This window comes from Scleropages formosus, chromosome 6 (assembly GCF_900964775.1).
Source record: "Scleropages formosus chromosome 6, fSclFor1.1, whole genome shotgun sequence".
Lineage (NCBI taxonomy): Eukaryota > Metazoa > Chordata > Actinopteri > Osteoglossiformes > Osteoglossidae > Scleropages > Scleropages formosus.
The window spans coordinates 34,249,041-34,265,200 of record NC_041811.1 but is presented as its reverse complement, the minus strand read 5'-3'; the positions used below and the strand labels follow the sequence as shown (position 1 = coordinate 34,265,200).

The 16,160-nt window shown below is 43.2% G+C and overlaps 1 protein-coding gene across 4 annotated transcripts; it reads left to right on the top strand.

Annotated features, from left to right (window-relative positions):
* Positions 1–9: 9 nt before the first annotated feature.
* Positions 10–15,858, top strand: LOC108934520 (TBC1 domain family member 13-like). 4 transcript variants are annotated; one of them, XM_029252809.1, is made up of 13 exons: positions 10–49; positions 323–510; positions 3,349–3,422; positions 3,670–3,710; positions 4,911–4,972; positions 5,130–5,229; positions 6,101–6,183; positions 8,517–8,676; positions 9,904–10,114; positions 11,306–11,469; positions 11,790–11,950; positions 13,177–13,234; positions 14,610–15,858. In XM_029252809.1, the coding sequence occupies exons 1-13, from the start codon at positions 35–37 to the stop codon at positions 14,673–14,675; spliced, it is 1,383 nt and encodes a 460-aa protein (XP_029108642.1). In that variant the 5' UTR covers positions 10–34; the 3' UTR covers positions 14,676–15,858. The 4 variants fall into 4 exon arrangements, 2 of the variants coding, with proteins under 2 accessions (XP_029108642.1, XP_029108641.1); XM_029252808.1 differs by having other exon boundaries at positions 31–192; XR_003797751.1 differs by lacking the exons at positions 13,177–13,234; positions 14,610–15,858 and having other exon boundaries at positions 30–192; positions 11,306–11,556; positions 11,790–11,870.
* Positions 15,859–16,160: the final 302 nt, after the last annotated feature.

The window sequence follows — 16,160 nt, the reverse complement described above, 5'->3', positions numbered from 1 at the left end:
GGAGGGACGGAGGGGGGGGGAGTCTGCCCGTACAATGTTCTCTTGCACAGTGAGTCAGTGGTCGGAGTCTCATTTCTGCTTGGCGGAAATCATGTGAATGTTGTCGCTTGATGTATTGAATATTCTTGCTGTTGTGCTTCTGTCGAAGCTAAAAGTTAGCTTCGAATGTCGGATCTTAACGCGCACAGTTCAGTGAGTTCGTTGCTTTTCCCCACTAAAATTGCATTTTGACCGATTTCGCATTTTGACATGTCTCAAATAGACACGTCTTCCCCAAAACGTGTTTTTTTCCTCTCGTTCTCCTTCTCGGTTGACACCGCAGAATAAAAGCGGTGCATCTGAACGCGAGACTGAGAGCACCCGGCTTCGCCCGGACCCTGCGGCGCGTCCATCATCTCCGTCCGCGGGGCAGGAACGGCCTGTTTCCCCATCGGACTGTTTTTCCTGTGACACTGCGTTCCTGTCGCCTGGCCGCCGGGGAGCCGTCATGTCGCGGTCGTACAAAAGCAGGTCAGTTGAGGCGTCGCGGAGCACGCGCGCGTGACTCGCGACTCCAGCCCTGACGGCTTGTTTGCAGGTGTGCGCGCGCTGGGCGAGTAGGTGTGGGATAAATGTCGCGCTTGTCCTGCCCGGGTCTCTGCCCTTCATTTCATTTGCCGGACATGGCGAGTGGAGGCGCTGCGCTGCGATGCGATCCGATCCCATCCCGGACAGTCAGAGCGCGTCAGTGTAGTTCCTCGAGCGCGAGCGCTCCATTAAAAGCGCCGCCAACGCAACGACTTAGTAAACTGACTGTTACCGCACTTTAAAAATGCACTTTTTTCTGCCAGCGGTCAAATACAATTCCAGTGATTGAAGAAGTTTTCCATTTTTTTTTGTAATGTCTCATTTAATTTAAGTATTTGTTTTTAATTTTAATACAATTGTATTACAGCTCCCTCCCAGCTGTCAGATTTCGCAAGTTACTGTTTTTACCCACTTTATATTGGGCTGCGTTGTGCTGTGGTTAAAACCGCCACCCTTTTGATTCAAGCCTGGACACGGGGTTCGAATCGGCACTAAAAGCTGAGCCGAGCTATAAGTGGGGAAATAAGTGTAAAATACATTTATTACATCATGTATTCATTTAGCAGACGCTTTTTTTTTCCTCCAAAGCGACCTACATCTCATAGAAAATACAATGTGTTTATTACCGAAATACTCTGCCCTCGCGTTCTTACTTAGTCGCTTTTGGAGAAGAGCAGCAGCTCAGTGAGGGAATGAATGAATGAACGAATGATGAATGAATGAATGCCACAGAGTCAGAGACGTTTACACACGGGGTATTTCCTCCTGGACAACAACACTTTGTCAATAATCTGTACCTGTACAGGTAATTAGCGCTTAACGAACGGGTCTTTTTCCCTCGCGCGTTTTCTTTACATTATTGCTGCTAATGGAAATATGGGACTTTTTTTCCTCCGAGTGCTCTGGTTTCCTCTCACACTCCAAAGACATGCTGTTCAGGTTCACCCATAGTGTATGTATGATTGACAGAGTGAGAGTGTGTGTGTTCCACTGATGTATGGACGAGTGACCCAGTGTAGGTAGTGTATCTAGCAATGTAAGTCACCGCGGTGAACAAGGTGTGTGGGCTGATACTACATAGAATTCATTGGAAGTTGCTTTGGAGAAAAGCTTCTGATAAATAAATACATGTAAATAATACCTGTCCTTTCTCTCTCTTTTAAGTTTTTTTTATTGAATGACTGGTGTTACTTGCAGTATAACCTTAGGTGATAGTCAATGATATATAAGCATGTGAGGGGCGCTGCCAGCTTGAGGTACAGCGCTGTATTTTTTTGTTGTTACCAGGTTTACCTTTCATGAAAAATGAAAGTTTATCTTTAATGAGGAAAATACACAGTACTTGTTAAACTTTAACAGAACCGTGCATCTTGTTTTAGTGTTCCGTACATAATTCTCTTTACAAAGGTCATCTTTCCTGTCTTGTGACTTGTAAGGAGAGGTGGAAGAGAAAGCAGATGACTTGTTTTCCTCACAAGTGGTGAAAACGCTGTACTTTTGCTGACGGCAGACAGTTTGCCGCGAGCCCCTCTGGACAGGATGTGACCGCCGTCGACCGACATGATTCTTTTCAAGGACTAAACGTCTCTGTCCAGCTGAAAGAGAAGCAAGATGTGCTCAACAGGTCCCACAGCTGCGGTCAAACTGTGAGCTGGTGTGGAAGAATGTGACAGGAGCGTGTGTGACTCCTGTAATGTTCCTGTCTATAAAAAAAAAAAAGCTTGCTTTCGTCCAAAATTACTCGCTCACTTTCGTTAACTGCTTATCCTGGACAGGGTCGCAGTGGTCTGGAGCCTATCCCGGAATCACTGGGCATAAGGCAACTGGAAGGGGAGGGGGGAACTGCACCCTGGACGGGATGCCAGTCCATCACAGTGTAGTCACTCCTGCACACATTTCCAAAATTAGTGTAAATTGGCATTTTTCATTTATAGAAGCAGGTAAATGTCTTGACTTTTACCTTAATAAAGAGTACAACGGAAGAGCCCCTTCTGAAATACATACTGGCAAATCCATGTGTTTAACCACTACTCTGCATGCCCCTCCCCCGTTTGGAGCTGCTTTTCCCCTGTTCGACACCTCTCTCCACTTTATTACCTTCAGCTCTAACTCTTTATAGTGTTAGCCAGGAATTCTGGGAATGCATTTGCTGTACAAACACACTGTTCTGAACCATGTGCACATGTCTCTAATTGTACTCACTGGGAGTATTTCAGTGTTCTTTTGTCTTCCATACATGTCTTCAATCTCTATGGTTGGGTTTGTGTTTCGAAGATGAGTGTGTGACTGCTGTGATGTTCGGTGCGGTGGTACAGTGAGCAGAGTTGCTGTCTCAGCACCTGGGTGGTGCAAGAGGACATGGGTTTGATCCCCACTCAGTCTGTGTGGAGTTTGCATGCTCTCCCTGTTTCTGTGTGGGTTTGCTCTGGTTTCCTCCCACACTCCAAAGGCATCCTGTTCAGGTTCACTCGTGGTGTGTGAGTAACAGAGAGTGTGTGTTCCACTGATGTATGGATGAGTGACCCAGTGTAAGTAGTGTATCTTGCAGTGTAAATCACTGCGGTGAATAAGGTGTGTGGGCTGATAACACTACATAGAGTTCATTGGCAGTTACTTTGGAGAAAAGTGTCTGATAAATAAATTAATGTAAATGAGTGAAGAAATAAAGGTTCTGCAGTGGTAAAAGAAGAGTCCTGAATAATCTGTCGCGATTATGAACATGAGGACAGCACATGCTCCTTGCTGAAGTTTTCCCGTCTTCTTTCAATTGTTTTCGGGAAGGATTCAGGAATTCGATGTGGCCCTGAATGAGGAAAAGATCGACCTGAAGGTGCTCCGTGAGCTGTGCTTCAATGGTGAGTACCGCGGTATACGGTGCACTTACACACTGTTCTTTTCATGGAGTGGAGGTTTCAGCAAAGCAGGTAATTGTCGAATTGCACATTGCTTCCTGATGACTGTATGAAAGGTTTCACAAGAAGTGATGACATTTTATTTGAAGAGCTTGGTGTCCAACCCATTTTCTCTCTCTCTCTCTCTCTCTCTCTCTCTCTCTCTCTCTCTCTCTCTCTCTCTCTCTCTCTCTCTCTCTCTCTCTCTCAGGAATCCCTTTTGAGGGCGGAATACGTTCTTTGTGCTGGAAGGTGACATTTATTTCCCGACTCGTTCTCATGTGCTGTTTTTTTCTTGCAGTTTTCAATGCTTGGGAACAAGAACAAAGCTTTTTGCTCGAGCCGCTTGCTCTTCCGTTTCATTTGGGAAGTGTGATATTGTCCAATTCAGCAACATCACACATTTATTAATTTCGCAGACACTTTCCTCCGAAGCAACGTACGTCAGAGAAAAATACAGAGACTGCGTTACATCATCAGAAGGAGAGATTTGGATGCAGACACATGACTATAGAGTACAGTCACATTGTCACATTCCACCGTATGAACCAGTATACAGTACGTTACATGATATTAAAAACATACATGCAATTTCATGAATATACACAAAATTGCATGTATGTTTTTCCATTGATCAGGGGCGCGGTGGGTTGGACCGGGTCCTGCTCTCCAGTGGGTCTTGGGTTCGAGTCCCGCTTGGGGTGCCTTGTGATGGACTGGCATCCCGTCCTGGGTGTGTCCCCTCCCCCTCCGGCCTTATGCCCTGTGTTGCCGGGTAGGCTCCGGTTCCCCACGACCCCGTATGGGACAAGCGGTTCAGACGACGTGTGTGTTTTCCATTGTTAAATTATGTTATTAAACATATGCTCATGGTTATCATGCGCTTCTGAGATCAGGGAGAAGTGCAGCAGAGCAGCTATTACCTTTAGCAGCACTGCATTTGAAATGCATATTTGGATATTTTCAGTGTAAATGAACTTATAGGTTGAAAAACATTTTACTTAAAAGCTCACTGGGGTCAAAGGAAGTTTTATATTCCACTGTGTAAATGTGATTTGTGTTTCATTAATGACATAGAGAGCGATCCTTTGCTTAATGGGCTTAATTTGTGCAGGGCACTCATCCCTTTAGGCAAATTCTTCTAGTGGGGGGGATTGATTTAACGTTATTTCTTGTGAAAAAAGTTATTCCCACATAAAAATGCATCATGTGCAATTAATTAGTGAACCAAAATAAATGCTATTTTTATGCATGACAATACTGTACTTTTAAAAAAAAAAAAAAAAATCCTTTCCTAATATTTGTCAGGAAAAGTATTATTTTATAGGACCCCGTTTTGTGAGGCTGTATAGCAATAATTTGTGTGAATGTTGTAGTGCAGAAGTCACAGTGTCCAAATATTAGCTGAGATGCCCCCCAGCTGCTGTAACAACATCCCTTTGTCATCATCAGATTCTGTTAAACTACCTTCCCCTGGAACAGGCGCTATGGGAGCCCTTCCTGAAGAAACAGAGGTATGATGATCCCATCCCTTATTTGTCATTTTATTCCTAGGGCAACAGGTTTATCAAGTGTATTAACAAGGTAAAACAGATGCTGTACTTCGCTTCCCATGCTGGAAGGTGATGTGGCCTGTTCTCCCTGACCCGCTCTTCCCATGTGCCCACACAGGGAGCTTTATGCTCAATTCTTACGGGAGACGATCATCCAGCCAGGCATCGCCAAGGCAAACCTAGGTGTCTCCAGAGAGGATGTGACCCTGGAGGATCATGTATGTTTTATAGCCTCTATCTTTTTGTCTCCCTGCTGCCTGGATGGTGCGAGAGGACGTGGGTTCGATCCCTGCTCGGTCTGTGTGGAGTTTGCATGTTCTCCCCCGTGTCTGCATGGGTTTCCTCCCACAGTCCAAAGACATGCTGTTCAGGTTCACCCACAGTGTGTGAGTGACAGAGAGAGAGTGTGTGTGTGTGTTCCACTGATGCATGGATGAGTGACCCACTGTAAGTAGTGTATCTAGCAGTGTAAGTCACTGCACTGAATAAAGTGTGTGGGCTGATAACACTACATAGAGTTCGTTGGAAGTTGCTTTGGAGAAGAGCATCTGATAAATAAATTAATGTAAATGTTCAGTGAAATTCACTCAGGATATCTGCAGGTCAAAATGAATCTCACACATTTTCTGAACCGCTTGTCCCATTTGGGGTCGCGGGGAGCCAGAGCTTAACCTGGCAACACAGGGCGTAAGGCTGGAGGGGGAGGGGACACACCCAGGACAGGCAAAATGAATCTCATTATGAACAATTTGCAATCTGTACACAATACAACATGTTCGACTGGATAGCAGTGGCATGAAGACTAGTATAATTCACTGTAATGCACTGGGTAAAAATGTGATTAAGGTGTCTGACTTGAACATTTAAGGCTTTGGCTCTTGAGAAAGGAGCTTAAAGCAAAATTGCTGCAGTACCGCTAGCAGTAGTGTAAATAAGTAAAATTTCACCATGCTTTGCAGACAACATCAGTTAGGCAACAGAACAATTTCGACAATGATTTTATAATATGTAGCTTTTCGAACATTTTCCTTGTGTCATGGTTTGTTTCTTTGCCAACTGAGAGCTCATCCTTTTCTGTATGTTTGATAGCCTCTGAATCCTAACCCAGAAAGCAAGTGGAACAGCTACTTCAAGGACAACGAGATTCTGCTGCAGATCGATAAAGATGTCAGGTAGGGCTGTAAGAGTGCACAGATACCGTGGTGTATTCTTTCATGGTATCGTTACTAGGGTTTTCATCAACCTTTATGGAACAAGTGGACCAACGATTTTTTTTTTTTTTTTTTTTTTTTTTGGCTGAAGAGACAATCTCAGTTCAGTGCCAAGTGTTGTGTGTGAAAATAGCTTTAACTTGACTGTCAATGACATTGTTAGTTTGTCGCTGATCGCATGGCGTACAAACGCAAACGCTCACGTGCACAGTGATTGAGAACTACTCGCCTCTTTCTGATAGTATATGATTTTGCATCGTTTTGCCATTGAAGTTGATCAGTTCTTCAACCAAATACTAATATTCCATAAAAGAAACTCACCTAAATACATAATGCAGAAACAAACCAGGTCATGTGAAATGTGCAGCATCGCCTTTATCCTTTTTTTAAATTCATTTTTCATTGCACAGTCATTTCACTGGTGCAACAGGTTTTTTTATTTTGTACAACAACATTACAAGTTGTATCAGACGGAATACACACTTGGCTTCAAGGTATGGACAAGGTTTTGTCTCTCAGTGGCATCCATGTGGTTATTTTCTGGCTAAATCTAGTGTATTATCTTCTAAATTACCTCGAAACCAACAACCGCTATGGTACATAAAGCTGTAACCTGCCAATTAAATCAATATTTTTTGGCATCAGACACTAATTAGTAATCCTGAACAGAACCACTATACTCACCGTGTCCTTGTTCTTGGAGGCTGGGTGACAGCAGCAGTGATCTAGTGAATCGTACTTCTCTATCGTAAACATCTGCAAGTCAGATGATCAAACTGTCTCCTAAAAAGGTTGAAAAGAAAGTACTGAAGGTGCTAGGAAATGCTGCGAAGGCAGAGAAAGATAAACTGAAAATAAAAAATTAAACATTATTATTATCATTATTATTTAAAAATTCCAGAGAAAAGGTGGAAAGGGGCCAAAAGGAGTGCTTTAATGGAATGGATGAGCATTGTTACCAGGGTAATGGGTGTACTTACTAAATAATGTCAACGATACACCACCAAATATCCCAGTGTGAAAAAGTCATTGTCAATAACTGGTTGTGTCATTTTTAGCTGCAATGACTGCAACTAAACACCTCTGAAGATGTTGACCTGGGTCTCACAGTAGCTGTGGGAGCTTTTTGTCCCACTCCAGCATGAAGAATTCCTTCAGCTCAGCAACATTTGTAGGTCCCAGTGTCTTTGTCATTGTGGAGTCATGAACACCATGTGCATCTACCAGTCACTTCACTAGCTACATCTAGCTAGTGGTGACTGTATCCCTGTTTTGCTTCAGAAACAGTCTGAGACATGGGTCCAACAAGGTGCAGGAGACCTTTTGAAGCAGTCTTGCTACATACTTATTCAGCAGCATTAACGGTTGCTACAGATATTTTGGTGTCACATTGATGCTGCTCCACCTCGTCCCAATGGATGGAGATGTGGGGACTGCATGAGCTACTGGCGTAAAGCAAAGTCAGTCTCATGTTCTTTCAGCCACCTCGAAGTATATGCTTTGAGACATGGGACATTGTTCTGCTCGATGTGTCAGCCTGGGAAAGCTAGAGTGTGGCCATGAAGGGATTGAGCTGGTCAGCTAGGTATGTGTCAATGTCAAGCAATGCTCAGTTCATACTAAGGATCCTGATATGTGCCCAAGAAGCATCCTTGGCACAGTTATACCACCAAGAGCCAATACCTTTGCAATCAGACCAGGCAGCATTTTCCTCTCTTCGGTCATCCAGGTGGGGGCTGCATGTCCACTGGAACATAACTTTCTTATTCAGACCTAACAGGAGTAGAACCCAACCTGCTCCTCTGCTGCTGTACCCATTAAGCATGTTAAAGTTGAACAGGTTGTGTGTGCTGGGATACCTTTACCGCTCTGATGTTGTACTGAGCTGCTGTTTGGCTGTTTGCAGCCTATCTCAAATTTTCTCATTTTCCTCAGACCTTTTCCATCAACAAGGCATTTTCAACTGCTGGACTGCTGCTCATTTCCCCCCCACATCATTCCCTGTAAATTTTTGGTGCTGCTGAGTGCGTGTGAATCTCAGGTGCTGGAACTGATGCATCCGGATGACGTCTTTCATACTGTAACATTCATCCATAGGTTCGCCGGAGCTTTCTCTCAATCCTCTCTACTGTCTTTAAATAATGGGGGTGCAGTCAGTGTAAAACAGTAGGCATACCTAATAAAGTGGCCTGTCGCTGTGTATGTGTAAAATGTATGCCTTTTATCCTCTTGTTTCTGTGCGTGAAATCACAGGTTCGAGCTGATCGGTCTCCTTTTTGTTGGTGCCTTGGCAGACGCTTGTGCCCAGACATGGCCTTTTTCCAGAGGGCCACAGAGTACCCCTGCCAGCTCATCCTGGACCCCCAGAACAAATACGAGACTCTGCGGCACCGTGTGGAACAGACCACCTTAAAGGCTCAGACAGTGAATTGCAACCGCAGTGGAATAACCAATGTGAGTCGAAGAGGGTGTTTTCATTTACACACCTATGTCGCTTAACGATGGGGATACGTTCTGAGAAATGCGTCGTTAGGCCATTTCGTTGTTGTGCGAACATCATAGAGTGTACTTGCGCACACCTAGATGGTATAGCCTCGACCATAGAGTGTACTTATACAAACCTAGATGGTATAGCATCGATTATAGAGTATACTTATACACACCTGGATGATATAGCCTCGATCATAGACTGTACTTATACACACCTAGATGGTATAGCTTAGACCATACAGTGTACTTATACAAACCTAGATGGTATAGCACCGATAATAGAGTGTACTTATACACACCTAGATGGTATAGCCTCGATACAGTCAAGAGACGCTGTAAACATGAGATTTATGACCCTGCTCCTGGCATAACACAGCATACTGTTCTACAGTAAACTTTTTTTATAAGTACAAAGAGTACAATGTAAAATAATGGGAAGTACAGTATAGTAAATACATAAGCCAGTAATATAGGCGTTTGTCATTATCAAGTATTATATACTGTACATAATTGTATGTGCTGTACTTTTATACGACTGGCAACGCAGTAGGTTTGTTTACAGCAGCACCAGCATGAACACGTGGAAAAAAAAATTCTTATTGACTAGCGACGTCATAGCTGTCGTAACATCATAGCGCAACGTACACGTTACGACAGCTATGACGTCGCTAGTCGATAAGAATTTTTCAGCTCCATTATAATCTTATGGGACCACCATCATGTATGTGGTCAGTCGTTACGCGAAACGTCATTAAGCAGAGCACGACTGTATTACCATTCACTAAGACGTTCTTTGAAAAAAATGACGTCATGTTCAACACATCGCGAGAGAACAAAGGGCTCCAGACTGAGCGATAAACGGACAAACAAGCACATAGTACAGTGGTAAAACCACAAAAACACCATTCCAGAGAAAAGGGTGTCCACTCGCCCAGCTGGGCAAAAGCGGCGTGTGTGTGTGTGTGTGTGTGTGTGTGTGCGTGCGTGCGTGCGCGCGCATGATAATTTTCGATGTGAGCTGTTGTCTTTTTTTCATTAATTTATTCCTCTCTTCATTGTCTGATGAGAGCCTCGCGTATTTTTGTCTGAATGGCGGAAGAAGCATTAATTATACCGATGTATGAACTGTATCATGGAATATTGTTAGAGTTTAGCCATGATTTCGTCATCTCGTTCCCTCTGTGCTCACAGGTGAGCTCTGCAGGGGAGATGCACACCCTGCATCCTCCAGGTGAATATGAGCCGTTGCCACAAGGGAGCGAGGCTCACTGGGAGGTGGTGGAGCGCATCCTCTTCGTCTACGCAAAGCTTAACCCGGGGATTGCCTACGTGCAAGGAATGAACGAAATTGTCGGGCCCATTTACTACACTTTGGCCACGGACCCCAACAGGCAGTGGAAGGGTGAGTCCAAAGTCTGTGTGCCATGCTTATTACTAGCGGAGCCTCTCATGTCTGTTTCTTCATTGCGTACTCAAGTATCTCGAGTACGAGGAAAGACAGGATATTATCTGCCTCGGCCTTCTTGCTTCAGAAAGAAGCTGTGCAGTAAAGATGGTATTTTATTGCTCGATTGGTGTATTACTTTATTGCTGTGTCCTTCCTGCCCATCGTGTGTCACACCTTATACCCCAGTTTTCTGTTCTTGGCTTTGGCGCGCTATGATCATAAGTGACAATTGACAGTGGAGGCACGTTACTTTATTTCATGATTCTTTTATTATTTTATTGTCTGTGTGTAGTGTAAAGTATCTGGAACTTTCAACTTACCTGCTGTAGAAATTCCTGCAAGAACAGGGAAATGTACCAGGGTACAGACTTGGCATTCTTGGTGAGCATGTTAGTACTACATGGAGAGCTGTCTCAGGTCTTATTCAGATGTGCATAATAATAATATTATACACATCTCAATAAGACCTGAGACAACTTTTATAATATGTGCATGTCTTCATTTAGCAGATGCTTTTCTCCAAAGTGACATACATCTCATAGAAAAGGTATTATTATTATCATTATTATTTATATTATTACTAAAGGTACTATTATTATTGGAAAAGTTGTCTCAGGTCTTATTCAGATGTGTGTAATAATAAGTGACCAAGTGTCTAGAAAACAATAATTGAATATTCCCACTTTTTTTGAAAAATGTACCTTATTTGAAATATTCCCTGGCTTTTCTTTCGAATCAGTGCTACGGGTCAGAAATGTGCAGCAGTTTCGTGCAGTGTGTTTCTCCCGACACTGTCACCTTATGAGTGGAAAGTCTTTTAGTAAATAATATATGTTAAGCAGTGTTGGGCATGGATGCCACCTCCTGCCTGTAGTTAAGTCTCTTCAGAGGATCCCACTCTTGACATAAATCCCCGGTTTTGTTGATTCGTCTGTTCGTGAACATTTCAGCGCACACGTTCGGTGACACTTTTTCTACTTCGTAACAAATGCAGACGCTCCAGTGAAATGATTCAGGATATTATTGTTGGTGTGTTTGTTGTTGAGTTTCATCTTTGTCAAAATACAAAACACACTTGGCTACCTGGTGCCCCACGATGCCTCAGCTGGAGGGCAACAGTGACCTTGACACGTGTGCCGCCTCCAGAACACGCCGAGGCAGATACCTTCTTCTGCTTCACCAACCTGATGTCGGAGAACATGGACAACTTCATCAAGAGCCTCGACGACTCCCCGTGCGGCATCACCACTCGCATGGAGAGCGTCTACTCGGCCCTCAAGGACAAGGACATGGAGCTCTACCTCAAGCTGGTCAGCAAGAAGTCCGCTTCTCTCTGAGTGGCACAGACCCCAGCGGCTGTTCCTATACAACCACCTCTCCTCTTGTTATGATGTTATGTGAGCGATGATTTTATTCAAAGCAACTTAGTTTTGTCCATTTACGGAATTTAACGGGTATGCTCTTACACCACCTCTTAACTGAGTACAAGCAGTAAGTACTATGGCACCTGGTGAACTTCACATTAGTAACATCCCTGGGCTGAAAACACAGCAGGAATTAAGTTAGAGGGGTAGGAAAAACCATTTATTCATGGCTGAAGTACTTTTTTGTTTTCTCCTTTTGTTCCCAGCAAGAGCAGAACATCCAGCCGCAGTATTTCACCTTCCGCTGGCTGACTCTGCTCCTCTCCCAGGAGTTCTTGCTGCCAGATGTTATCCGCATCTGGGACGCTCTCTTCTCTCATCAGGACCGCTTCGATTTCCTCATCCTCATCTGTTGTGCTATGCTAATGTAAGAGCACCACCTTTTTGTTCCTGCCTTTGTCACATTTTGATTATTTTTTTGTTTTTCTTTATTTCATAAACACATTTCCAAACTGTGACCAGATTGGGGGTTATTCTCAGGTGAACAGTGTAAAATCAGGAAAAGAAACCGCTGACACCGCTGAAGTCGTACTGAAATCTTGATTCCGTACCTGTATTTTTTTTTCTATCCAAAATGTTAAGAAATTTTTCCCGGCCACTTTCCCTCCAGACAGTTTTGTCCTGACACCCTTCCTGTCTGCTGCTCTGACATGGTGTGTATGACCTGGTCTGGTTGATTGCTCTTAATTCAGCCTTAGGATGCTCTGCCAGGTCCTACTGAGGACATTCCCAGAGATCAGCGAGAGACTAAAACAGGTCTCACGTCAACATCCCTGGGACCTCCCCAACATCACATACAAAGCAAAACATTTTGCTCTTTCCAGAAGGCATCAAACAACAAAATTATCAGGGAATTGAAAGCCATCCCCTGCAGCAGAGTAAAATTCTGGGAAAATGTCTAGTGACCTGTCTGTGTGCAGCCTGAACATGCAGAGGATAATCATGACTTACTTGGTTCCAGATGATTGTGACTCTTATTGTTGTCAGGATGGATCAGAGTGTCCTTGGCTTCTTCTTTCGGAATAAGAAAGAAATTTAGCTTGATGTGTGATCTTCATGGGTGGTCTAAGTGAGAGGCTGATGAGGACAAGAAGAATGGTTACGATCTTGTTTCTGAAACAGTTACAGACATTGTGAGGTGCAATACAGGGTAGCGCCAAATGGTCTAATGGCATAAGAAAATGCATGGCAGGGTGGGAGAGTACAGTCGACAGTGAGCCTCAAATGTTTTCTCATATTGGTGTTTTCATGTGATATGGTGACAGCCATGATGGTTCGGCTTCATCGTCGTTGACTTCGGTGCTCGGTCAACACATTGACCGTGTGGTTCTCCTCCGGTCACAGTGACAACCTGCACAGCCACTTCATCTTAGCAGGAGGTCATTCAGATTATTCCATTGTCACCCAGGTCACCGTGGATATCATTTGGCACGCTCTTCAGCTTTCATCAGTCCCTTTTGGAGTTTCCCACGACTACTTACTGTACCACACTGTCTGACATTATTGACTCAAAGTTTGTGTTGCTTTTTTCCAGCACAGTTTGGTAACCATTTTTTCTTTTTCTTTTTTTTTTTTTTTTTTTTTTTTTAAAAGTCTCATTCGGGATGAGTTGCTGGAAGGCGACTTCACGACTAACATGAGACTGCTCCAGGTAATGTGCACGTTCCTCTGTGTGTTTCTAGTGTATGGGAAGAGGCCTGTGCTTAATCCACTTTTGAAGGCCTTAAGTAGATATGCTGCATGTCTAAATGTTTATACATGTTTATGTTAATACAGGTCCTCAGCCCCTTATCCTTGGGGCCAAATGTGTTTTGGAATTCAGAATTTTTTTTAGGAAGGTAATACGGTGCATATACCGTATATTATGTGACACCCTCTATGGTTATTCATTTTAACATTTAATATTTCTGCAGCAAAATGAATGGATATCCGATAGACTATAAATAGTATTGCAGTCTACACACACACACACACACAGACTGGCTGAAACCACTTGTCTCGAGCGGGGTCGTGGCAAACCGGATTCTAACCCAGCAGCACAGGGCACAAGGCTGGAGGGGGAGGGGACACTCCCAGGATGGGACGCCAGTCCATCACAAGGCACCCCAAGGAGGACTCGAACCCCAGACCCGCCAGAGAGCGGGATCCAGCCAAACCCACCGTGCCCCCCCTCACTGCATTCTATTTACAGTTTATTTATACAATAATAAAGTTGCAAATGAAAGATTGGGATAATATACGTATAGACCGTTAATACCCTGTTGCTTCTTAATTCTAAGTAATACGTTCAGTAGGACTTCAAACATACACAGGTTAGACTAAGCTAAGTACCTGTACATCTATATGCAATAACTGTTCAGTACATCTGATTGTTTGAAGACCTTGGATATTCAGGAACTTGAGTGTTGCCATCGTTGTGATCAGGTTTGGTGCCAAACGTATGAAAAAATGCAGGCTTTTCAGAGGTTTTCAGATTTCTGAACTGTGGATAAGTGATTGTAGACCTGTAATTGTTTGCCCGTCAAAAGTTTGAGTCCTCTTACTGGAAGGTTGTTTTTTATGAGGCATTTAATGAAAATGTTGCAGCAAAAAATCAGCCATTCACCTAAACAGGTCACCTGAAAATCGGGGGTGGGGTCCAGGTATCACAGTTCTGCCACCAAAACCTGTAGTCTACTGACAATCTTCCAACTTTACTAAACAACTCCTACAAGAACAACCTGGCCTGTACTCTTTACTAAAATAAATTAACACCTGGATAGCTTGTCTAGATAGTGTACTGTTTTAAATAAGACACTTAGTTGATAAACTGTTTTATGAACTAGTTTACATATGTATACTGTGTTCTGCAGCAGCTCCTACAGATGAAGTGCAGTGGATCCCATCATTGTTTAGCCTAGATGCACACATACTTTTCACTGGTACTGTAAGTTATGTAGGTAGTTATTTTGCAAAGCAGGTGATGAAAATTATTGGATGAGTTGAAGGGTCTCAAGCTTTTTGTGCTGTGGCTGTTCTGCCCATAGGACTATCCCATCTCAGATGTCCATGCTATCCTGAGGAGGGCCAAAGAGCTGCAGGACGGAGCGTAGCCGGGACCCCCGGACCTGGTGGAACGACAGCGTGCGCAGTGACAGCGGAAGGTGCAGCTGGAAAGCCTCAGTGCGATGGGGGACAGGTCTGTCCACTTGCTGTCGCCTTCCGTGATCTCCGCCCAATGGCCTTCACCCCAGTGCTGCCCCTCTTCCGTTATGATAGCACGTTGCTTCACTGTGTGCATTTTTACAGCAAAAACTTTAAAATGTGAAGATAAAGCAAAGCACTACATATGACCTATGATTCCACAACTTATGATTACACAACGCAACAAAATTTGTCAAAGTCCTTAGTTGTTATGTCGATTTTTGCATTGATTATGATTAAAGTTGAATAATTACAAAAAAAATACCACTAGTTCTTCTAGAGTGTAAGGTTTAGTTTGGTACTTCGCAGCCATTGGAATATTCTAAAAGGCAGCAGAACATTCTATAAAGCATTAGATCCTAAAAGGTACTGGAATATTCAGTGCTTGGAACCCGGGGCCAAAATTCACCAATTTCAAGAATGTGGAATATTTTGTTAAAAACAGAATATATAGTACAAACTAACGCCAAAAGTATGTTTAGTCCAACAAAACTGAGTGGGAAACACAGAAAAAATTTACACAAAATTTTTGTTACATTGTGTTATCCAAGCAGAGTAGTATGGAAAAACACACACACACACATATATATATAATTGATTCCTGAACACCAAAGCTTGTTGACATTCCCTTCTTACATTTCTTACACCAGTTTAACTCTGTTTATTCAGTTTACAGTGTAAATACCCTGAAGCTGAGGCCTTTCATACACTTATCGGTTTTTTTGGAACGATAACCATGTATAGTCTGCTCCTCTGAAACGTGACCTTCCCGTAGCACATCTGAGTGTTTGAAAAACAGCTGAAAATGGAAACTTTTAACTGGAACAGGGTTTGTGTGTTTACAGACATAACCATCAAGTCCAGTTTATTTGCAGGCCTAAAAAAGCGCACAGGTTGGAGTTTGCAGCTGACTTTCAAGTTTTATGGAAGGAGGCTGAAAAATAAATCAAACGGATAAGGAAGCACAGAATTGCTGCTGCTTACATATGATAGTTCTGCATATTGACAACAAATGTACCGCAGTCTAATAGTTTTTACAATACCTGCTTTTCCTCATCTCAGTCAGTCCTTTTTTGTGTTTTTTTTTTTTTTTTTTTTTTTTTTTTTTCCTCCCCCACCAGTCAAAAATATTAGTAAACTCCCAAAAATGCTGGACTATTACTTTGACTCCAGGTTATAGTTTTATGCCATGTGGTGTTGGAGCCGTTATTTATACACACTATCAGGGAACGTTGGAAAGACCGGAGGGAGTCAATGACTTGGTCTTGAAGAGACCAAACTGAACAATTTCTGCAGATCTGGTCACTTACTGTATCAGTTTATGGTTAATCTGATTTCATAGCTGTCAAATTTACCGAGGAGCCTTTCGGAGGGGGTTTCAAACACAGTCCACG